A 25,944-nucleotide genomic window follows, 5' to 3' on the forward strand; every position below is an offset into this window, starting at 1 on the left:
TAGTAGTTTAAGGCTCTGGTTGTTTGGATAACACTTAACCAAAGTGTGTTTGTATATAAAAAGATGGTTTGTGGCTGATTGTAATGCATGTAGAATCCCGGGACCTTGTGTAATGAATTGTTCATCCCTTTGAACCATACAAGGTAAAAGTGAGATGTTTCTTTTCTTTTTTGTTTATTAGGGACAATACACGTTTCTTGTAGGCCAGCTCTTATCTTCCCAGCCTGGACCTATTGTTGAAATATGCCTTTAAGTTCAGTGACAAAATAAGTATACCAGAGAGTTGGACCAATATATATTTAGATTCTTTTAACTTTGCATGCTTTCTATGCCTGTCAGTAATTCTTTTTCTTTTTTGTTGGTTCTGTTTTCTTTATTAAAGAAGTTGTGGGTTTACAGAACAATCATGCATAAAGCATCAGGATTCCCATACACCACCCCACCACTAGCATCTTGCATTGGTGTGGAACATTTGTTACTGTTTCTGAGGGCACATTTTTATAATTATACTATTAATTGAAATCCAATGGTTTAATTTAGAGCTCACTATTTGCATAGTGTAGTTACATGTTTTTTTTGTTTGTTTTTATTCTGTTACTACATATACAATTTAATATTTCCACTTTAAATCGCATCCAGATATATATTTCATTGCTGTTAATTACATTCATAATGTTATGCTACTATCACCACTATCCATTACTAAAATATTTCCAGCATTTCCAACAGGAACCTTGTACATCTTAAGCCTTAACTACCTGTTCCCTATCCCTAACCCCATCCCCTAGTAACCTGTGTTCTAGGTTTTGACATTGTGAGTTTGCTTATTATAATTGTTTGATATCAGTGAAATCATACAGTACATGCCCTTTTACATCTGTCTTATTTCACTCAAATTGATGTATTCAGAATTCATCTATGTTGTTGCATATATCAGGACTTCATTCCTTTTTATAGCTGAATAATATTCCTTTATATGTATATATCACATTTTATCTATCCATTCATCAGTTGATGGTCAGAGGTTGTTTCCATCTTTTGGCAATTGACATAATGCTTCTGTGAACATCAGTGTGAAAATAACTGTTCAAATCCCTGCTTTCAATTATTTGGAGTCTATACCCAGTAGTGGTATGTCTGGGCCATATGGTAGTTCTATACCTAGCTTTCTGAGGAGTTACCAAACTGTCTTCCAAGCAACTGCACCATTTTAAATTGCCACCAGCACTAAATGAGTGTTCCTATCTCTCTGAATCCCCTCAACTCTTCTTTTATTTCTGTGTTTTTAAATAGCCATTCTAATGCATGTGAAATGTTATCATGATTTACATTTACATTTCCCTGATGGCAAATACTGTTGAGCATCTTCTCACATGCTTTCTGGCTATTTGTATATCCTCTTTGAAGAGATGTCTACTCAAGTCTTTTGCCTATTTTTTGATTGGGCTGTTTGTCTTTTGTTGTGAAGTTGAAGGAGTTCTTTAAATATGCTGGATGTTAAAACTTTACAAGATATATAGTTTTCAAATATTTTCTCCCATTGTGTAAGTTGTCATTTTATTTTCATTATAAAGTTCTTTGAGTTGCAAAATTTTAAATTTTCGTGAGATTCCACTTATCTATCTTTCTTTATTGCTTGTGCTTTGGGTGTAAAGTCTAAGAAACCACTGCCTAACATGAGGTCCTGAAAATGCTGCCCTATATATTGTTCTAGGTGTTGGATAATTCTAGCTCTTATATTTATGTGCTTGTTTCATTTTGAGTTCATTTTGTATATAGTGTGGAATGGGTTCTCCTCCCCCACTCATTTTTTTCCTTTTTTACAAATGGAGATCCAGTTTTGCCAACACCATTTATTAAACAAACTATTGTTTCCCCATTGGGTTGTCTTTGCCACCATGTCAAACTAAAAATTAGTTGGCCATAAATGTAAGAGCTGCTCTTTGAGCTCTCAGTTCAATTCCATTGGTCTATATGTCCTTGTGTATCATGCTGTTTTGATTACTGTGGTTTTGTAATACAATTGTGAATTATGAGTTCTTCAACTTCATTATTCTTTTCCAAGATGGCTTTACCTATTTGGGGCCCCTTACCCTTCCATATACATTTGATGATTGGCTTTTCCATTTCTGCAAAAAAGGTCTTTGGACTCTTTAGTGGGATCATATTGACTCTACACATTCCTTTGGGAAGTTTTGACATTTTAACAATATTTCATCTACCAATCCCTGGACAAGGAATGTCTTCCCATTTATTTACATCTTCTTCTTTGATTTCCCTTAGCCATGCTTTGTAATTGTCTATGCACAAATCCTTTACATCTTGTAGTGTTTTGAAGCTATATGTACCTCAAAAAAACACGTTCTCAAATGTAATCCATTCTTATGTGGACTGTGAGTAGGACCTTTTGATAAGGTTACTTCAGTTAAGTTCTGACTCACCTCAATCAGAATGGGTGTTAATCCTCTAACTGGAGTCCTTTAGAAGAGAATGAATTTCAGACAAACAGGGAGGAAACCATGAGAGCAAGAACCTGAAAGCAATAAAGCTCAGAAGAGAAGGAAGAAGCCAGCAGATGCTGCCATGTGCCTTGTTATATGGCAGAGGAGCCATGGATTGCCATCCTTGATGATATCTTTATCTGAACATTTCCTTGTCCTCAAAAGCTATTAAATTGCCATAATATACAGCCAGCCCAACTCATGCTGTCTGCTTTGAACAGCCTAGGAAGCTAAAACAGTTGGTTAGAATTTATTCCTGAATATTTAATTCTTTTAGTTGTAATTGTGCGTAGAATGTTTTTTTTTTATTTCTTCTTCTGACTGTTCATTGTTAGTGTATAGAAACACTACTGATATGGGGGTGTTGATCTTGTACCCTGCCACTTTGCTGCTGAATGTTTTAGATGAAAAGTCTATTGTATCCAATATTGGTATAGCCATTCCAGCTCTCTTTTGGTTACTACTTGAATGGTGGATATTTTTTCCTTCCTTTCACTCTCAACTTACTCATATCTTTGACTTTAAGGTAAGTCTTTTGCAGACAGCATATAGTTGGGTTCTGTTTTTTATCCATTCTGTCAATCTCTGCCTTTTGATAGAGAGTTTTCTCCATTTATATTTAAGGTCACTACTGATTCATGCACAATTTTCTTCTGCCATTTTGCTATTTAACCTTTGTAAGTAGCGTACCTTTTTTTGTCCCTCACTTCTGTTAATACCTACTTTTATATTTATTTGCTTTTTGTATGTTGTACCATATTGTGTGCCTTTTCATTTCTTTCTGGATATATTTTTCACCTACTTTCCTTATGGTTACCATGGGGTTAAAATTCAAGATTCTACATATATAACAGTCATACTTGGTTTGATACCAGCTTCACTTCAATAACGTGAACATACACTTTCCCTATCCCCCTCTATCCCCCACCATTTTTTTTAACTTGTTACCACTTATATTTTGTATATTGTATGTCAAAAAAAACTAGATTTATCATTACGGTTTATGTATTTGCATTTTAGCACTACTGATATGGGGGTGGAAGTAAGAAGTGGAATGAGATACCAAGGAATGCACTACATTATTACTGGCATTTATAATTACCAAGGTCTTTATTTCTTTATGTTAGTTTGAACACTGTCTAGTGTCCTTTCCTATCAGTCTGAAGAACTGCCTTAAGCGTTGCTAATAGGGCTGGGCTAGTGGTGATCAACTCCCTCAGTTTTTGGTTATCTGAGAATATCTTAAACTCTCCCTCAGTTTTGAAAGAAATTCTTGCTAGATGTGAAATTCACTGACAATTGTTTTCTTTTAGCACTGTAACTATTTCAATCCACTGCCTTCTTGCCTCCTTGGCTTCTAGTGAGAAATAGTCACTCAATCTAATTGTGACTCCCTTGTACATAACACATTTCTCTTATAGCTTTCAGAACTATATCTTTATCCTTTGCTTTGGTAGTGTGTTCAATATATGTTAGGTTGTATTTTTCTTCATGTTTTTCCTGTTTTGTATCTCTGAGCTTCTTAGATATTCATATTCATTTCATTTGCTAAGTTTGGGGACTTCTCTGTTCTTATTTCTTTGAAAATACTCCTTTTGTATTATTCTTTCTCTCCTTCTGGGACTCCCATATAGCCTATATTGCATGCTTGATGGTGTCCCAGAAGAGTTTTAGACTATTTTCTCTTTTAATACCTGTATATTTATCTTTCTGCTCCTCAGCCTGACTCACTTCAAGTGTCTTGTCTTCAAATTCACTGATTCTTTCTTCTGCCAGCTCAAGTCTTCTTTTGAAGACATCCTGGGCATTTTTCAGCTATTGTAGTCTTCAATTTAAGTAATTCTGCTTGGCTTCCTTTTAAATTTTCTATCTCTCTATGTCAACTCTCCTATTGTCTTCCTGATATCCTTTAGTTCTTTCTCTGTATTTTCCTTCAAGTCCTTGAATTTTTAAGATCATTTTTTTCAAGGTGTTGTTTTGTATGTCCACATGCTCATCTTCATTGTTGTTTTCTATATTTTTATCATTTTCTTTTCAATGGGCCTTCATTTTGCGTTTCTTTGTCCTGTACTCTTTTTTGTTTGTTTGTCTTGTCCTCCTTTGTTGCATGCTGTGTATTTTAATATTTTAGCTCTGGGATTTATTTCCTGGAGATGTCTGTTTCTTGGTTTTATAATGAACTGAGATTTTCTTGAGCTTCAGCCCTCTTATCAGGAAGGACTGTCCTGGACTAATGCAATATGCAGGGCTTTTCTTGTCTTTTTGGGTCCCTGTCTTGTCTTGAGCTTTTGCTTTTAGGTATTTGGGAGTTCCCCTGTTTATAGGAGTATGGTTGTCTTTTCTTGTTTCCAGGAGACAGACTTCTCTTCTCTTCAGACTTAGAAGCAGGCAGGCAGGCCTTTGTCCGAGTCTATTTGCCTTTATAGTTTTATATGCTTCTTTGGTTGTTCCAAGCTGCTTTTATCTGGGAAGAAAATTCTGGGGAAAGGGACTCACCAGAGAGTACTTTCCAAAGTCAGTCTTTCCTTGCCAGAACAAGGCCAGGCCCCCATGAAGGGGGCACAGAATAGCTCTAGAATGCCTTGAAGGGAATCTGGAAGGGTGCCAAGAGCTTCTCCAACAGCTACCCATTGCTAAGCTTTCCTGGGTTGCCCAGCAAATGCAGCCCTTCAATTAACTATCCCCCACGGTCCTGAGGAAATGAAAACGAAACTTCTAGGTCTCCACCAGTACTGCCCCAACTGGGGAAGGTTGAAACAATAGCTACCCTCAGAGCCAATCCCCCAGCACTCTGAATTCACTAATCAAAGGCTGCAACCAGTAACCAACCACACCCACCCCTGATCTTGAGGAAGAGGATTTTTCCGTCCTTTCCATCACCAGAGAGCTAGCCAGGGGCTTGATCACATGGTGGCCTGCTGTTAGAGTTGGGGATATGCCCTGGTAACCACACCATGTGGAGAGAACAATTTACTAGCTTTACTGTAATTTATCAACCTTTTCTTCCTGTTCATCCCTGGCTGTTGTACAATGTTATTCTTATCTCCGGAGTTTCAAAATAGTTGTTTCAGAGAGTTTCTGCCTCTTTAATAGCTGTTTCGGTGGAAGGACTGAGTCATGGAACTCTTTACTCTGCCATCTTCCCACAATCTTCAATTATTGAATTAAATTGTCCTACACTGTCTTGAAAGAAATGAGATTTCTCAGCAGTGGCAAACAACAATGCCAATCTATTTGAGACAGTTAATGAACTCATTTATAATGCTGGAAGACACATGAAGGCTGGAAAAATTAAACATACATCATTACCTTTGCCTTTAGCATCACTGAGGAACAATATAGTACTTACTACAGCAATTTAAATGATAAGAATTCTTTTAGTAGAATGAGCTTTATTTGTGGGGGTTTGGACAATGAAATGACAAACTAACTTCTTGCTGTTTGAACTTCCTGCCACAAGGACTCTGCATGTGTGAAGAAACTGAGTTGTTCCAGTCAACGTGACCTGTTATTTTACATAGACAATTTTGGACACATAATTTCGGTGTTTTGGGATCATCATTTTCAGAGAACACAATTTAAAATGTTTTAAAAGTAGTAATTATTAGAAGTTGTCTAAGCTTCTTCTTATTTGAGGATAATGTTACTGTCATCTCCAAAGATGCTACAGAAAGTATCTTGAGTATCATTTGATCCTGCATGCCACTAAGTTCCCTTCCAACTCCTATTTGTATTGTTATTTCCATTCCATTTGAATTGCTTCCCAGTAAGTAACATAAATATTCTCTTAGAATGGTCTTCCTTTTTATATATGGAATATGTTATAATATAGATGGCTTATTTTGACACTTTATATCTGTGGAAGAGAGAAACTGACTTCAATGGAGACCAAGACAGAACTGAAGATCCAAAAGTACAATCTAAACTATAAAATGTAATATAAAGTTCTTAGAGTTACCTCTACTGCCGTTTATGAATACTTACAGTGTAGGGAGTATATTTTTCCTAATAAGACCAAAAAAAAGATACTTTATGAAAGGACACTATTAGGCTTTATGACATAACCTGCCTTGCCTTTTAGACTATGAATGTGTTATCTTTTAATTTATCAAAACCATTCTGGAATCTTTTATATTTTGAATCTATGTTGGCCCAACGGGACTTTTCCACCCAAAAGACCAAAGAAAATACCAGGTACAGACTGAGCTATGAACCTTATTAAGGGAACTTGCATATAGGAAAAATCAAACAGGTCCTAAGGCAGCAAATTCTGTAGTGTGGAAGCAGCATACCACAATTAGGTGAAAATCAGCAGGGCCAGTTATAGCGGCCTGAACAAAGACATTTCATTGAGTATGAGAACATGGGTAAAGTGAGGGGCTTCCTTGGCAGGTAACAGTAACATTTTCAAGGTTCTCGGAAACATGTAGGGCATACATTGACAATTTGCACATTCTTTCCTCCCTAAGGAGGCTGGCTAAACTTTGATTAACTTTCCAAGGTCACTCAGGCTGCTGTGTGCAGAATTTTAGGGAAATGTCCAGGCCCTGGTCTCCTACATTCCTTGAAAAGCAATAACAAGATCTGTGTATCTTCTGTCCATTGCATATAGAATGTCCTTGGATTTATTCTGAAATAAATCTGTTGATAAGATGACTAATAAATAAATAAGTCATCTGAAATGACTTCTAAGTTTCATGACAGGCCTCTTTGTTCTAGAGATGAGCAACTTGGTGAATGTGTTTGCCTATCATTTTTGCAGATTTTTGTACTTTTCGCCTTTTATCTTGCTAGCTTAAAAAGCCAATTGTCTATCAAATTTATTGATTAGCTGCCAACTTTACACCACAATGTACATTTTATAGGATGCTAGGAAGTAGAAGTTAAGGTCTTTGCCCCCAAGAGGTTTATGCCAGTTGTTTCCTAAATACCTCAGAATGTTTACTAATGAGAAGTATGAATATATGAAAGTCTCTTCGATGTATCTTGAAGTGGCATGAAGAAGTTATGGACCTGGCCCCAGGAAGCTTACATTCTGGTTGGTACTTAAGAAAAAAGGGTTATGACCAGATGGTTGGGTCAGGGAATGTTAGCAAAGGCATTGAGACAAGAAGTCATTATATGCTGAGTGGGCATTTGAGTATTTTAAGCTTTTATTCTAAAATAAAAGTTTTATTCTAAACTTTCTGTGTACATTTTTAAAATGATAGTGTGGCATTTTGGCTAAGAGTGATGAAATGCCATGGTTCTTATGCATGTCCTGTCATTTTCTTTTTAGGTAATCTTGGAGTAATTATTTATCCTCTCTGTGTCTTAGATTCCTCAACTGTATAAGGGAGGTAGTCATAGAGTTCTCCCTATAAAGTAGTTGCTGAAATGAAATGTTACATCTAAAACTCAAAGAACAGGCTTGTACTGTCAGTAAAATTTTGTTTCAGAATCATATATATGAATGTTAGCTATAATAGTAATGCTAATTGTTGTTCTTTAGAAGACTCCCATCATTAATCATTTTGCACAAAAGATAATTCTATTATTCCCTTTATGTAGAAATCCATACTCGTTAAAATTCTGTATGTTATTCTCATTTAATCAGTTTATCTAATATATATGTCTTGAAAAGTCAAAATTTCTACTATAGCAGTGCCATAGTTTCCTAAAAATGGTTGGAGAATAAAGAGTTTTTATTTCCTTTGTTTTTAATTGGTATATATTATATAGTACATACCATGTAATCATCCTAAGTGTATAATCAGTGGTTCACAATAACATCAGACAGCAGTGCATTTATCATCACAATTGACTTTTTTCAATATGTGTGAAAAATAGCATATATACAAAAAAAGTAATAAATTTCAAAATTCAAAGCACATCATGACAATTAGTTGTAGAACAGATTTCAGAGTTTAGTATGGGTTACAATTCCACAATTTTAAGTTTTTACTTCTAGCTATTCTAAGATACTAGAGACTAAAAGAAATATCAATATAATGATTCAGCAATCATACTCATTTGTTGAACCTTACCTTCTCTGTATAACTCCACCACCAGCTTTGATCTTTCTCCCACTCTTTAGGGGTATTTGGGTTATGCCCATTCTAACTTTTTAATTTTGGAAGGGGCTAACAATAATATGGGATAGTGAGATAGAACCAGTTGATGTTCTGGAGAGGCTGGCACCTCTGCATTTCAGGACTTATCTGGTCCAGGGACCCAGGTTTCTGGAAAGTTATAGGTTTCTGGTGAGTTACCATAGTGCATGAAACCTTTGTAGAACCTTATGTAATGCCCCAAATATTCTTTAGGATTGGCAGGAATGGTTTTGGTTGGGGATTGGCAAGCTACGATAGGTAGCAATGTTTAACTGAAGCTTGCATAAGAGTGACCTCCAGAGTAGTTTCTCAACTCTATTTGCACTCTCTCAGCCACTGATACCTTATTTATTATACTTCTTTTCCCCTTTTTGGTCAGGATGGCATTGTTGATCCCACGGTTCCAGGGCCAGGTTCATCCCTGGGAGTCATCTCCCATGCCACCAGGAAGACTTTCACCCTATATGTTACGTCCCACATAGCGGAGAGGGCAATGATTTCACTTGCAGAGTTGTGCTTAGAGAGAGAGAGAGAGAGAGGCCCCATCTTAGCAACAAAAGAGGTCCTGTGGAAGTAACTCTAAGGCATACCTATCGGTAGTCTAACCTTCTCTGCTACATATATAAGCTGAAAATGAAGAGTTTTTTTAAATAAATTTTAGCAGATAATTGAGGTTTAGCTTTTAATGCTGCCACTTAGTTTAGAACTTTTTCAAATAGAAATCTTCCCTAAATATACGAAAATCTTCTTGCCTCTGTAGGCCTTAACTAAACATTTCTTCATGATTCACACATCTAGCAATTATTGGATTGCAGCAGCAAGTGTAATGATGGCTGTTCTGTGGAACACTGACTACATGAAAGATTCAGGAACTTAAAAAAATTAAAAAAAAAACCTTATCTTTGGCCATTTCCCTTTAGTAGAAAGATCTTTATAGGTAGTATGCCATGGGATGATATTACAACAAATTAATTACAGCAGTAAATACTGTCTTAATTCAGTCATGTTCAATCATAGTAGCAGAATCATTTGGAGTTTTGTGTGTGTATGCATGTATGTTTATGTATTTGTATATATATATTTGACCTTGTGCAATTGTGGAAGCTAGTTAAACAGTTTCTGCTGCCATTTTCACACCTGATACTGGAGCTTAAAGTCTGCAGGGAAGGCAATCAGGAAGAAAAGATGCATATAAGATCAGAAAGAACAAGGACAATCTAGAACCCATGAGAATGGACTGGAATTCATGTCAGTTTTCACTGCTTGAGGATATGGGTTTCCTGTTGGAGGAATGGTACCCTCATCATTTTGTTAAAGACACATCAAGCTGGTTTAGAAGCTGCACATGAAGAAAGATCCAGGGAGAAATGAAGCAGTTGCTGGCCCAGCTGCATCCTCATGCCAAGTAGTTGAGCCGGCTATTAAACAACACTTTAAGGCCCAATTGCTGAGTATAAAATACACAGTAGTTACTGCGTCACTTTTGCCCTTGAAATCTCAAGCAAAAATATTTCTGGTAGCTCACTCTAAACGGAAACAGGAAAGAGAATTCTGGGGAAATGTAGTTCAGCCTGACCAAGTTGGCATATTACAAAGCTATCGTAATAGCAAATTAACCTTTTTTGTATAACTTTATCATTGCAGAAAGGTAATATTCTATGGGCCAAAGGTTTTTCCAATATTTTCATAATATCTGAAGGATAAAATTCCAAACGTAACCAGTATATAAAATTGTATCAGGGGCGGGCCGCGGTGGCTCAGCGGGCAAGAGTGCTTGCCTGCCATGCCGGAGGACCCCGGTTCGATTCCCGGCCCCAGCCCATGTAAAAAAAAAAAACAAACAAACAAAAAATAATAAAATAAAGCATGCCATTAAAAAAAAAAAAAAAAAAAAATTGTATCATTAATCTTACTGTGGGATTGAGAGACCTATAGCATAGCTCATTATATATGAGGGATTAAAATATTAATATAGCAAAATTAGGGAGTATTCAATGGAAATATTGTGGGAAAGTCCTTTGAAAAGTGTCATCATCAATTTATGAGGTCAGTTCTGTAAAATAGTTTATAACATAATCTGATTTAGTGAATTAACTTTGGTGAACAGAAAGATACTATAAGCATATTAATAGTAAGTAATCCTTGCTACCTTTCATATAACTATGAAAAATAAGATTTCACTGCAAGTACAAAAAAATTTGAGAACTTGACTGGAGAAATTTATACTGGCTTGTATTCTATAAGTAACAAGTAAGCTTATGACCCTTTGAAAACTCTCAGACCCTGAAATTTCCAATTATCCACACCTTTTGATATTAGCATGTACATCAGCAGTAAATATTGTCCCTTAAACTTCAGGCTCTTGATCCGTTATTACCTGCTGGGATAGTGGTAAACATGCTTCATAAATGTAGTCCACTTTCATCAACATAGTAAAACTGCTCAAGAGTCTCTGTTAAAAAAAAATTCTGGAAATGTTCCAACACTGTTGTGCAGTTTCATGGTCTGTTAGTTGTCTTGCATCAGATACAATCTAGCCTTTTCCACAATGACAACATAAAATGCTTCAAAAACACGTCTCAGCAAATTACTTTTCTTTCTGACAATTATTTCCCCTTCTAGTTAACACTGTTCAAAATGGATAGTCCTTTTGGAAAACAACACTCTCCTTCCTCGCTCCACCTTATAATAATGGTTTCTCATTTTGTCTATTGAGATTTTACAAATATCATTCATTTTATCCTCTGTGAATAATGATCCTGTTCGTTGAGTAAGCATATATTACCATCCTCATGTTAAGTTGACAGTAAGACACTGAGAGTTAGAGGTAAGCAACTTGCTGAGTCTGTTGACTGCCTACCTAAAGTCAGGCTTACCTTCTTTCTTCCTTGTTCAGATTTTACTCTCTGCATAGTGGTGTGCTCAGGAAAGGGGCTGTTTCCTCTCCCATGGGGGTACATCATGATTTCCAGGCCAGTCATATTACTAGTGTTCCATTCCAAGTGATGTGTGGGGCATGGGAAAATAATATACTTCCAGTGACTGAGTTTGTGAGGAAGTCTGCTGAGAACCTCGTTGAGAGTTGGGGGACATTCCTTGATTACTTATATAAGATAAGAGCCCCATTTGTTTTCTATCAGCTATGTGAAATGTCCATGTGTTACTTAGAACTGTGGCAGCCAGTTCTCAACCAAGAAGGGAGAAGTCTTGATAAAATAATAGAAAATTGGAAAGACCCTGAGTCCTTGGTGATATTGTAGAGCAACTGAATTAAGTAATATTGAAAACTGTCCTACCTTTGAAATTCTTTCCATGAATTCTCATAATTGTCCTTATTGATTAATCTATTTTTGATGGATATAGTGATTTGGTATTCAGAATATGTTCCAGACTCCTCCAAGTGTGTCTATGTGTCTGTGTTTCCTAATTTTTCTTGCAGCAAGGTTCAGGGGACATTTCTGTCCCTGAAGGTTCAGGTTTCTCATATTAGATGCACTTGTGAGATTTGGAAGCGTAAACTAGGGTGAAGGTTATGTTTTGTGGCTTGGCTGTTTTCTGCTAGCAATATAAACATGTTGGTCCTTTTTTTCAACAGTGTTGTAGGTCACTCACTAGCCTCATGGTTTTTAAGAGGTAATTGTAGCCTAGGGAGATAGATTGCTTAATCCCCACTTTCTTCATAGTGGCAGAGATAGTAGTTCTTCTGGTAGGTCAATTCTTAAGTGTCTTTTTGTGAATCATTCCTGGAAACCCAGTTCTATCAGCTCCTCTTATGATACTGAAACCACCAAGTTTCCTATATTAAATCCCTTTCTGCTTAAAATAACTAGTGTGGTTTGTATTTCCTTCAGCAAAACATTGATTGCCACCTTTAGTCAGTTTTCTGTTACTTGTAGCTGAAATAATCCCAGTTGGAATAGTTAGATTCACAGTAAATAGTGGAGCTAGGATTTAAATTCACATCACCTGACAACATATCCAAAGCTCTTTCCCTTACAATGGTGTCAGTAGAGCTATATAGTTCAATTTCTGGATTAGGACTCTCCTTTCTTTCATCTTGGTTCAGCCCTTCCCTTTGTCTCCTAATGTAGCCTCCCAGATGATGTCTCTGATTCTCCTCCCTCCCTCCCAAACCCACACCGCTTTTCCTTTCTAATTTCCCTATCCCTCTTCCTTTCTCATTTGTCTTTTCTAACCACACATCTGATCCTATCAATACTGGCTTGCCCCTGCCCACCTGAGGCCTGAGCTGAGCTAAGGGGAGAATACCAGGACGTCCCCCTACCCACTGCTGCCACTGCAGCCCTCCTGCTCCCCTCATAGTCAGCTCAAGCTTGTTTGTTTCCAAATTTGTTTTTAAGATGGAGCTTAAATGTAACTTTTTAAAATAATGAACTCCACCCTTTCTTTCATTGACATTCTTAACATCTTGTTCCTATCATAATTATTGTTCCTAATACATTGTTTCATAATTATTTGAGTGTCTTTTTCCACAAGACAATGATCCTCCTAGAGGGAAAGACCAAGTCATGCCTGCCTTTGTATGCCATGGGCTGGGACATAGTAGGCACTCAGAAAATGATTCCTGAACTACTGAAATATAATCTGTGTTTTAATCCAGCTATATGTATAGCACAGTATTGTTTTTCTGAAATTAGTTAATTCTAAATCCTTTCATTTTCAGCTTTCATTTCTGAACCATCATTTCACTAAAGCATATTTGAAACCTGTAATATGGATGAATACCTGTGATATCTGATGCTTTTATATACTGTTATATAAATAATCTGATGACTTTGTTTCTCAGTACCTTGCAATAAATTGTTTGTCATTTGCTGATCTGCATAGGTGATATATTTATGCCTGTCACTAGCTGATTACAAAATACCTTTAGGGATTGGTGAAATTAATTTAGTAGAAATTAGGTTCCCCTCTCACTACATGTTCCCCAACATCTATAGAATTGTCACTTTATAGTTGATAAACCTTTTTGCATTATAATACCCTTTAGAGGGACTAAACTACTTTTGCCACTCTTTCTACTATTTATTGTACCATGTCTGCTGTATTCCAATCTTTCCCCTCTTTTTTAGTCTAATTATTCTTTCTTTGTTTTTTTTTTTTTTTTTTCTTTTGTATCCTTTGGTTTCCTTTTCCTCCACTTTACCCATGCTTCATAAATTTTACCTCACTTATTTGGGTTTTTGGCTCTTGTCAACACTTGAGAATGCTTCTTTCCTTCTGGGATCTGTAATACAATTTGTGACCTGGGTATATTCTTTGAGAATTCCTCCTTTTAGATATTTTTTATTATGTTTAGTATTTCTAACTGCTCCTGTTTTATTACCTTTTAGAGTTTCTCTAGAAGATAAAATAAAACAAAATACAACATGACATGCTGGTTTACCAGGGTTTTCTCAGATCCTAGAAAACTAAATTCAAGACAACTTTACTCATTTGTAAAGTTAATAGTGAGGTATACCTCAATAGCAATTGAAGAATCTCAACATGCAAGATATTATTTGAGTTCCAGAAAACTTGGATTTATGAGAGACTGAAAAATTTAAAGTATTTAATTATTTTTCAAACAAGTTTCATATCCTACAGCCAAGAAACTTCGCATTTCTCCCTAACAAAGGAATCAGGAACTGTTAAAAGCATTTGCCAATGATATATTAATATTCAGGACAGCTTACCTAATATTACATAGTTTTTTCAAGTTTAAGTTTAAAATACAACATTTGAAAAAGAGCAAATGCAATGCGAAAGGTTATCAGATTTATTCTTGGGTTGTTCATCCCCCTGGAATTGTTGACCCAGGAGGTATAATAGATCATATGCTGAAAATAGGGTAAAACATTATTTTAACATCAAAAGAGGAACAAAGAAAAAAAGGTTTTATTGGTTTTTTTTTTTTTTCATTTTCCCAACTGCCCCCTGGTGGCAAAAGCATAGCAGATAGCAAAGACATTTAACAAAGATTCTTTTTTTTTTTAATTAGAGAAGTTGCAGGTTTATAGAAAAATCATGTAGAAAATACAGTTCCCATATATCCAACCCTCTATTATTAATAACTCATTTTAGTATGGTGCATTTGTTACAATTGACCAAAACACATTATTATAATCATACTATTTACTATAGTCCATCATTTACATTAGGGTCCTTGTTTGTACTGTACAGTTTTATGGTAGTTGTTTTGTTTTTAATTTTTATTCTGGTGACATATATGCAACCTAAAATTTCACTTGTAGTCACATTTAAATATATAATTTAGTGCTGTTAATTCATTCACAATATTGTACTTCCATCGTCACCACTACCAAACCTTTCCCATCACCCCAAATATAAAGTCTGTACAACTCAAGCATTTACTCCCCATTCCCTTCCCCCACCCTGGAATGTCGGTGCTGCTGGTGATTCTTAAGAAGGTCTTCAACCAAATTCTGTGCTACGTGTGTGCTTCTGAAATAGAAGGACAAAATATTGGGTCTCCTAATTACATTTTGCTTCCCAATGGTGTTTGTTCTTATCATAGTAGTACCAGGCTCTACCAGCTCAGTCAATACTTGTATATTAACAAGAGACAATCAATAGAAAAATTAAAAGGGAAAATCAAGGTAATTAGGTTAAAGCTGCTGCTTATGAGTTTTCAATAATTACTTTAGCTTCTCCTTGTTTTCCCATTTCCAGAAAAATGGGGTCTAATTGAAGGACTGGGTCGTGTTTGACAGAGGACATGTCAAAATTATACAAAGCCAGGCAGGAAGTAAAATTAAACTGCATTTGTTTTAAAGCAGTAAAAAAAAGGCATTGCATGATGGCATGAGAAGAATAGAAGTTGATTTAAATGTACCCATTAGCAGCTGTGCCATTGTTGGTACCTGTTTCATGTCATCAGTTTTTGTACCACTAGTAAAAGACTGCTTGAAAGCACTGTGACATGTCATGTATCAAAGCTCCAGAGGAAAACAGAGGGTGATTTTTTTCCAAGAAACAGCAGGATCTTTGGTGAAATTAGATGCCACCCTTTACAAAACCAAGAAATAAGTCAAATCCTATATGGCTGCCAGTGTGGACCAGACTTTGGTCATTGCTTTGTATGCTTTCAATTGACAGGGATCCCTACCCATTTATCGGGCCCTAATGAACAAGCCCATCAACTTCGGGTAAATGAACCTAATCTTTGACTTTGAGCTACTTTGACATTTTTGTGCCCTGATGCTGTGAAGTCCTCTAAGTAAATCAGAACCACCCTGAGTCTGACTGCTGCATATTTAGTTGGTATATCTGCCTCTAAGGGAAGGAAAAGATAGAGGAATCCCTAGTTTGGGGGGAGATAAATCTAAGGAGAAAGAATAAGTTAGCAAGAAAGCTATTTCATGTTTTATATCCATTTATAATCTTTATTTGTGCTATTTTTGTCAGCTTAAAGCACTTTATAAACTTTACAACCAAATTATGTACCAAAATCATTTCATTCACTGCCTTCATGTAAGTGTTAAACATCTATCTGCCAGGTACATATTTCCTGGGAGCAAAAAATGTAGAAGAGAATTAGATCTTGTTGAATGTACAGAGAAATTTTAGATATGTGGGGATATAATATAATTTATAATATATAATGTAATATATGATATGTAATAATAATATAATACAATATAATATAATGATATTTACTGAGCATCTGCTATATACAAAGCATTATAGAAAACTCCCTGGGTATAGGAAATAATATATTAAACTCTCCCCCCACACAAACCTCTCCTAACTCCCATCCAAATTTGGCCATCAGAAGTGATGGAGCCAGGATATGAATCTAAGACAGTCTAATTTTAATGTACAAGCTCTTAACTACTGTATTACATTATTATTTTTACAGGAGGCCTTTAAAGCAAAGACTTTGTAGAAAAAGATGGAATGTATGAAGCATGGTCTTTACTCAGTAAACCTAAAATCTAACTGATGGTAGAGATGCTGGGGTTTGGGTTTAAGTGATTGGAATGGGGGAGTATCGAATAAAATATATATGCCCAATGACCAGCCAATGATACAATAAAGTATGTGATATCTTAGCTAAATAAAGCAGTAATTTAGGGGAGGCCAGGTTTATCAAGGAGATCTCTGAGGAGTAAGATTTCCATCTGTTCTTGAAGGAAATATTAGGATTCAAGTATATTAATGTGATAAATAGTCTAAACTGGGGCAATGTGGAGAAAGAAAATCATATATAAACTTAAAAATTTACAAGATATTAGGGGTCCATGAGTTTAAGTACAAATAAAGGAAAGTATGTTAGGGCCAAGTTAGTAGGAACTTGAATCAGATTCAGAGAATCTTAAAGAATCAGAAGGGACCTTGAAAGTGATATATTTCAGCTTTATTTATCACATGATTCCTGCCTGTGATACAACTAATAAGGCATTTGAAATGCTCTCAAAAGTTTAGCAATGTTTATGCCATTATATAAGAATGTAGCCCACTGAATTTGGCTCCATGAAAGAGTAGTTATAGCTATCAGAAAGTAAGATGAGCACCCTCATGAGCTGACCAGAAGTGAGTGGAGCTGCCAGATGCTATTGCCATATGAAATTGAACATGGCAAAGAAGAGGACTACATGTCTGATTCCTTCATTAATGTCCAAGAAGACATCCGACCAGGATTGCCAATGCTGAGGCTAATCCGAGAGGCCTGTTGAAAAGAAGCAACTGGAGGCTAATTTGAAAAATAGGCAGGTGTTTAAAAGAAGAACAAGAAAGCCGTAGCACCGGGTTGAAGAATGCATTAAGCTGTGAAAACAGGATTTGCTTTACTCCGGAAGATGGGTTATAAAAGGCAGGCTCTTGACAAGAGCGGAGATGGCATTGTTGGACTGGTTCCTGTGAATGTCAAAACCAAGTGGCATTGATCATGAAACATTATTAAAATGGAAAGCAGAGGAAAAATTAGAAAACTACAGAATAAAGATTCGTATGGAAAACCAAACCAGAGAGAAAGCTACAGAACAACTTCAAATCCAATTTAAGAATAAGCAAGATGAAATGAAGCTAGACGATTTTAAGAGAAGCTAGCAAGCCTATCAACCATTATATACCCAGAGGAATATACATGTTCCCAGAGAGAAATGATGTTGGTTGAGGCCTGAACAGGAGAAATCAGAAGAGGAAGAGAAAGAAAAAGAACAGGATGAAGATCAATGTGAGAGTGAAGATTTAAGTATACTAGAAAAATTATAAGTATTGACTAGTTATTTAAGAGAAGAATGTCTATATTGTGTGTGGTGTGGGACAGCCTATGAAGATAAAGAGGATTTAACTTCAGATTGCCTGTGTTTCCTAGAGATAAACAACCAAGCAATTAGAATTCTATCATGTTTGATGCCAGCAAAGAAAAAGGGCCTTTATATAATTATATTGTTTATTGTTTTTGTACTTTAGAAGGATATAATTGCTCATCAGCTTGAAAACTAATGGGATGCTATTTCAGAATATAAGTAGTGTGGTCATAGCCAATTACAATTTATGGCTATATTGTGATACTTGTGGGATTTAAGGACACCAAGAGGTAACTCTCTTTTGCACTTCACTTTGGAACATATTGAAAGATAAGACATAGAGTTAGAGGGAGATCAAAATATCACTTTTTTTTTTAATATTGAGTCTGAAATAGAGAACAAGGTTGAATTGTTCTCCAATTAGGCGCTTCATATTTCTCCCTGAATGGAGGGCCCATCTTCGCATTATGAGACCGGGAAGCTCTCAAGGTTAGGAAATCCACAGATGTTCAGTTTCTTCTCACAGTATCATCAATCACACAAGACACCTCTCTATTAGGAAGAAATGAATGAGGCTCTAGAGAACTTGTTCTCACACTTCTCTCAAGAAGTTCCTTCCCCTAATGAGAAGTAGAGGGAAGTATTCCCCTCAAAAAGACTGATATCAGGGGAAACTGTTACATTAATACTACTAAATTTTGACTTATTTTAGAGGCAGAGTAATTTCCATGCTTTTGGTAAAATTGTGAGTTTTCATGGAAGTATGAATTCCCATTGTAAGTAATCTGTTATAGGTTATTTCTAAAATATTTTGGCTTTCTATCAGCATATTATTGTTTTATCATTCATGATTAGGAACTAAAGAGTCAGAAAGTTTTCTCACATTGCATGTTTATTCATGTAAAACCGTGGACTGTTCTATTTCCTAGGCTATTTAAAGCAGATACCATGAAATGAGTTGGCTTAAACAATGGAAATATATTAGTTTACACCTTCAGGCTGAGAAAATGTCCAAATCAAGGCATCAACAAAGCAATGCTTTCTTCCTGAAAACTGGCTGCCAATGATCCTTGGCTCCTCTGCCACATGGCAAGGTATATGGCAGCATCTCTGCTGAGTCTCTTCCAGTTTTCATTGATTTTAGCTTCTTACTTCCATGGTGCTCACTTGCTCTCACTCACTCTCTTAGAGTTCATTCCATTTATAAAGGACTCCAGTATTAGAATTAAATCCCATCCTGAACTTGAACAGAATTATCTTCATCCAAAGGTCCTACTTACAAAGGGAACATCCACAGGAGTGGATTAGATTTACGAATGTGTTTTTCTGGGGTACATGCAGCTTGAAACCACCACATGGCCTTTCCATCTCACAGCCTTTATTTATTTTATTTGTATGCCTTTGTCTTTAGCTTTTAATCAAGAAAGAGAAAATCCTACACAGATTTATTTTTCTATTTTTTGTTTTAGATATACTAAAGTTCTTTTCTTCTAATTAGGATAATTGCCAATTCCAAATAACCTAGACAGCTTCAGTTATTGTACTAGTTAAGTATGACCTTAAAGACTTATTGCAGATCAAGAAATATTATTCCAGTTTTCTAGTTTAAAAAATTCTAGCCTGGCTAATAAACTCACAGGTTCCTTCAGCCATTTACTTAGAGTTTATTTTCCCAATGCCAGAGTCCCTACTTAGTAAGACTTTTTGGCTCACTGAGCTACAGTACATGTCTGCCTGAGGCCGAGTTACATACAGATATGCCATTGAGGGGAGATACTCACCTCTGTTTCTGAACTTTTACTTCTCAGGAAATCTTGGCCTTGGCATTCAGTGTTGACATTCAAGGTTCTCTGTTAGCTCTCAGAGAAAATTTCAATAATTTCATTGAGAATTGTAATGACACACACAGGTTCGTACAGAGAAAATTCAAATAGAATTCAGAAACCTTTTCATCTATCTCTAGAAGAATTCAGAATAGCAGAAATGCTACCCATCTTTCCCATGATTCCTCATTCTGTTGTCAGACTTTCAGCAGTAAGTTTTACCATGGTTTTTATGAGTCAGGACAGAATTTTCTTTTTCTGAGGAGGATCTTACTGAAGCACCTTGGGGAACACAAAAAAACAAAGGAGTCAAAGAGTAAAAGAGGAAATTAAGGTGAGGAGAGAGAATCAGAGGTTCAGAAGGGCATTATCCTAGTACAACTATAATGGGGAATGTTAGGATTCAAATATGTTAAGACAAAAGATATGCTGCTTCAAGCTGCATTCTCAAAAGCATCAGTGTCTCTGAATCTATGTAGAAGTGACTAAATTGGCTGTATAGAATGCATCTTCCAGTAGCATTTCACTGCCCTGAAGATCTGAGATTTTCCTTCTCTAAGTCCTTAAATCAGAGTAAGTCCAAGTAGCTAACAATTCAGTTTTCTAAAAATGATATTATTGGTATATAGTAATACCTATTTTTTACATTTTATAAAATATTGGAATTTATGGCAGTAAACACATATAGATGTGATTGCTGCCGAAAGTAGTCCAGAATAAAGACGTCTGTGTACTCAGAAGAAAGCACAAATAGTAATGTTATCAGCAAACAACAGGCTCATTGCCTGAGGCACACAAAAGCCAATACAGAGTCACCAGAATTTCGAGAAGAGCAAGGGTTTATTGCATAGTTGATCAGCAAGGACACCTGAAGAAATGCCTCAGATCAATCTCCCTCAACAAAATGGAGCCTGGGGTTTTATAGTGTCTGGGGAAGGTGGACTAAAAGGAGTGGCTAAGGATGGGGAGACATGATAATAGCTAATCCACTTGAAGGCAGGTAGGCTAAAGCATGGAGTTGAGCAAAGCATGCTTTGTTGCAAATCATGCTTGGTCTTAAAATGGTGCCTTAGCATGCTCAGTGGGGAGAATGGATTAGAGCCAGCCTTAGCAAGTGCTGCAAAGGAAAAAGAAACAGTAACTTTTCTTGCAGTGAAGCAAGCTTCTTCTGAATAAATATGAGGAGGTGGGAGCTCAACAGAAGAAATGGAAACTTTTTCAAGCAATAGGGGAGGAGCTACTTCAGAGGAAAAGTGGGTAGTGAGTGACAGTTTTGTAACTTGTTTTGCTGTTATGACAGTGGTGGTGGTTGATGAGGCTGTTATTGTTTTCTTTTTCCTACAGGAAATATGTTTAACTGGTAGTAAGAACTCAAAGAGGATTAATGATAACATTTATTTAAAAATCACACCAGAAATATTTATAGAAGTTGGTATACTGTGAGGGTCAAATGAAATAATTTGCAAATTGGTTTTGAAAATAACACACAATTTAAATGTACGTTGGTAAAATGATGATGCTATATCTCCTTGATCCTTATGTATTTAATTGCCTTGCTCAAAAATAAAATCAGTTTCAACTGCTTTGACCCTTATAGAGTCAGACTGAGCATCCAGCTTAACTTATTCGTTCTTCCTTGCCCCCAATATAACTGTTCCTATTCTGAGGCAATGCTTAAAATCTGTATGATTCAGCAAGAAAAACTGACTTCAGGGAGAATACTAATTAATATTCCTGCCTATCAGCCACCACCACATAATTGCAACATCTACATCCTGAATGAAATTTTCTCTTTTCAGATTTAAAATGTCTTGTTAACTTTTTCCTCCCTATTCTTACACCAAAAAAAAGAGAGGAATCAATGGTCAAACAGTCTAGGAGATACCAATAGGTTTTCTCTTCCTGTGGATGGATATGTGCCTTAAATCTTCCACTGTTGTTTGTCTTAGGGCAGCCCTGTTTGCAGATTTAGGTACTATTGTTGTGGTATGATCTGAGATACTGCAAAGCCTATACTGCTTTGCAAATACTTTTTTCACTGATCAGTTATTTAACTAAGAACTTTCTAATTGTCTTTCTGTTTCCACCAGCAACTACTTTATAGGGAGAACTCTATGATTACCTCTGTTTAGATTAGATTAGATAATGAACATGAGGATATTTTCTCCATTAAGCTTCTTGTTAAAATTGATAAAATTTTGAAGGAAAAACCTGATTGTAGAAATCTACAATGGCTTTACTTCATTAATGCACTGTATTAATAATCTAGGAAGTCATGAAGCCTAGGAAAAAATCTTCAAAAGAGAGAAAGTGAAGTCTTCGAATGAATGAGCACCAGTAACCACATGAAACTCCACATTGGGAAGGCATTTTGAGATTGTTTTAGAGGTCCCCAAGATCAGTCCCATGTTTTGAGATTCACCGGAAGGACTCATGGAACTCAGCACATAGTTATACTCATGGCAAAGATGTTTTACAATGATGTGGTGAGGATACACAGCCAGATATAGGGGGGGAAAGACATAGGTGAGTTCTGGAAGGATCCATGTGCAGGATTCCTATGTTCTCTCCCTTCCATGAGGGAGCACACACTATACATTCTTCTCCAAGCAATGAACATGCAACGACATGTATGAGAAACCCAGCACTCCAGATCAGGGCCTGGTCACTGGTACCTACTTGACCTTCTGCCTCATATGTACCATGAACCGCAGTTGTTTAAAGGAAAAAAAAAAAAAAAAGACAGCCTAGGCACAATAAACCACCCTTATCAGTTAGGAAATGAAGCACACTCCCAAATCCAAGTTCTCAGACAATAGCCAAGATCTAACCTTCCAAGCTGGCCCTTCTAAAGATAGCAGCCTCGGGCCTGCTATATTAACCCTAGTCTTCATAAAGTTTCTTAGCTTCAGTGATTTTGCTAGACAGCTGAAGGTCAACCTGAGAGTATGGGTTCAGGAGCCAGGACAGTTGATAATTATTGCCTGATATCTATTCTCATATACATATAAGAAACTCTTCCTCACATCAGTAAAGACAGTTCACTGTGGTATAATAATTTGGGGATACTTTGTGGCTTGGGAATTAAATTCAGGAGTCTGGTACCCTGTTGTTTTCCTTTAAGAATCACTGCCCTTATTGATAGACTCTTCAGTGGATCCCAAAGGGATGATGGAAAGGAGGAATGTTTCTCTGGATGGCCTGCTTCACAATTTTGTGTGTCATTGGGTCCTGGTGGATAGTGGCCTATATTGAAAAGCTTTATGCATAATTACACTGAAGAACTCCAAACTGTTAACTTTAAACAAACACAGTAGAGACATGACTTAATTGTTTTGAGTTTTGTTCCGTCTATGGCATGATTAATTCTAATCTGATCAAACATTAAAGGGATAATATTATTCCCTATCTCAAACACTGAGCAGAATCTTCTGTGGACTAGTATTTTATCATCAAGTTAATGGTCAATTATTTTTCCAAGTTAAATTGGTTCTCCTTCTGATACCTGGAGATGCAGAATACAAAGAATCCCAGCTATTTGTTTAGCATATTTTTGCTCTTCCCAGTTGGCCTGTCTAAAGGTTGCCTAGATTTTCCTTTACTGGTGGTTTTGGTACCAAAATACTAAACATATAAGCCTCTGGGTCCACAATGAGATTACTGGATATGGATTTTTTAAATAAATAAATAATAGTGGGGACAAAGGGTAAAGTAAACTGGGTAGGTGAAAATACTAGTGGTGGTCAGTGAGAGGGAGGGGTGAGGTATATGGTATGAGTTTTTTTCATTTCTTTTTATTTCTTTTTCTGGAGTGATGCAAATATTCTAAAAAATGATCATGGTAATGAATACACAACTATGTGATGATATTGTGAGCCACTGATTGTACATCATGTATAGAAAGTATGTGTGTGAAGATTTATCAATAAAAATATTAAAAAATGAAAAACGAAATAAAATAAGATTACTGGAAATCTATTTGAAGTGAAGGAAAGCTATGTGGCCAAATGTGATTTTCAAGTAATAGGTAGATAAGAGAGGTTTTGTATTGTAATTGTCTCGGGATTAATTCAAGTTACATGGACTCCTCAGTTTTTCTATACTGCATCCACCTCATCCCAAGTTCTAAGCTCTGTAGATCCTTAATAGTGAACCATTGTTATTAATGGTTAATGGAAATAAGTTTTATATTTCAAGCATATTAGACCCTGATTTGTTTAAGAACTTTTAACTCAGTTTCCCCAATGTGGCCTTTGATCTCCAGGTTCTCAGGATATCTTAGGCTATTTTGCTTTTATAAGGTCTTTCTTAAATGAAGACTCAATGCAACTTTGGTAGCTCTCTGTTTTCTTCTGGAATGACTATATATGTAAAGCAGGAATGTCTATGGTGCGTCATGCCATAGAGAGTTGAGCTTGAAAATGAAGTTCCAGATAGTATGGGACTTGAGAGATCAGTAGCTAATGTGTCAAGGTATAGTTTTGAACTTTGGGGGGGGGGGAAACTTCAGAAGACCCATATTTAAAGAACACAACGCTTCCTGGAATGAATGAATCAGACTGCTCGGACAGGAATTGTTTGTATTCCATATCCACAGTTGTGTTTTATCATGGAGGAGCACCATCACCCAGAAAATACATTCCCCCCAGATCTGGTTTACTTAATCTTCCTAGTTTCTTCTTTCATTGCAGTCAAAACCATCAAAATATTTGGAAGGTCAGTTCATTTTCTAGTTACAAAGGCCCCTGTGATTGCTTACATGAAGTTGGAGCCCGTATTTCTCGTTTCCCAGTAAAGGCCATTTATTAGCATATCCCTGGTAGTTGTTTGTAATTGCACTAGTGTTCACCATTTCCAAATGTTACAATTAAGTCATTTGATATTCTAGTCACATTTCTAAGCAGATGTACCAAATTACAGCTCAAGGCTTCTGCTTGAAATCTGGAGTTCCAATTAGTAAAATATCTGGGGTGGGAAGGGTTAGCAAGGGAAAGACCCTGAGAAAATGCATAGCCTGAAATAGCTTGAACTTTCTTGGCTGCTTTTTCTCCACCCAAATCTGATTTGTCAGCATGTAAGAGGGCACGCATCTTCTAAGAAACTGTTTGGTTTCCTTTTCTTTCTAGTATAATTGGTTTTCATGGACCAAATTAAAGCAGGAAAGCAAAAGTTAGATGGCTGATATATGTGAGCATATAACTTCATTCAACCAGCATCCTGTTTGGGGTGTTTGTTAGTTCTTTCTTGTTTACTCTTTCCACCAAAACTATAACTTCATTTATATTATATGGGTTTTTAAATGTTATTCAAAAACACAACTGTTAAATAGTTACATATAAGTTTGCAAAGCCCTCAAAACTGCCCTCTGGCATGCTATTTCTTTTACTTGGAAAGACTGCTTTATTCTTACTGGATTTTCTAATTTATTTTATTAAAGGCCAGAGTCAAAATCTCTTCCTCTAGTAAGTATTCCTTTTTCCAGGAACTCATTTATTTTCAGCAGTTATGTATTACACTTTTCAGTTGCTTTCTCTTATTTTACTGCTGTAGAGGGAAAGTTGTGTGATCAAGAAGAAGGAGAATAAGTGGGAGAGTCAGAACAGTTCTGGGTTCACAGCTGGCCCTGCTGTTTACTATCTCTATGAGTTTGGTCAGTGCAGCTAATTTTTTCAAAACTGTGATGTTCTCGTTGTAAATTGGGACTAAAGGTACCCATATTTCTAGGCTATTGTTTGCTTTTTATTTGTTTTTTCTTTTTAGGGGGCATTCATTCATTTATTCATTCATTCATTCAAGCTATGTATATGTAAGCCAATCACTGAACCAACACGAGAGATACAGAGATAGACGTGGTCTATGCTGTCATGAAACCTAAAATCTAGTTAGGAAATTGGATATAAAACGAGTAATGACAACTACCATCACTGCTTAAAAACAAAAAAAGAGTGAGTACAGGGATGCCATAAAAGCATATGAAAGAGGAAGGCTAGGTGTTAGTCTGAAGGAATGAATGACTACACTAAAAACAATGAGAGGCCATCAAACTATTTTGGGGAGGTGTGGGGGAGGGGAGTCATGAGCAACTGTTCTCAGCAAATAAATGCCAAAATAGTGAATGTTTTCATGGAGGATGAGGAAAAATAAGCTATATATTTCTGCCCTTAGAAAACCTTGCAAATCTTTCACCAGAGGCTAAGTGTTCCAATCTTCTCAACCTTTGAACTCTCAACTGGTACTGTCAGACTTTATCTCA

The 25,944-nt window shown here is 36.3% G+C and overlaps 1 protein-coding gene and 1 pseudogene across 2 annotated transcripts in view; both read left to right on the plus strand.

Moving 5' to 3' along the window:
* Positions 1-25,944, plus strand: part of EXOC4 (exocyst complex component 4) — a 970,332-nt gene that overhangs the window by 597,989 nt on the left and 346,399 nt on the right. Inside the window, exon 11 of one of the 2 annotated variants that reach the window (XM_077136164.1) lies at positions 15,713-15,755. The exons of the other annotated variant lie outside the window; for it this stretch is intronic. Within the exon in view, the coding sequence (XP_076992279.1) occupies positions 15,713-15,740 (28 nt within the window). The 3' untranslated portion in view covers positions 15,741-15,755. Of the gene's footprint in view, positions 1-15,712; positions 15,756-25,944 lie in introns of those variants that run through there. 2 annotated transcript variants of the gene reach the window in all.
* On the plus strand, positions 15,863-25,749 carry LOC143663106 (G patch domain-containing protein 11 pseudogene; annotated as a pseudogene).

Source organism: Tamandua tetradactyla, chromosome 1, assembly GCF_023851605.1.
Source record: "Tamandua tetradactyla isolate mTamTet1 chromosome 1, mTamTet1.pri, whole genome shotgun sequence".
Lineage (NCBI taxonomy): Eukaryota > Metazoa > Chordata > Mammalia > Pilosa > Myrmecophagidae > Tamandua > Tamandua tetradactyla.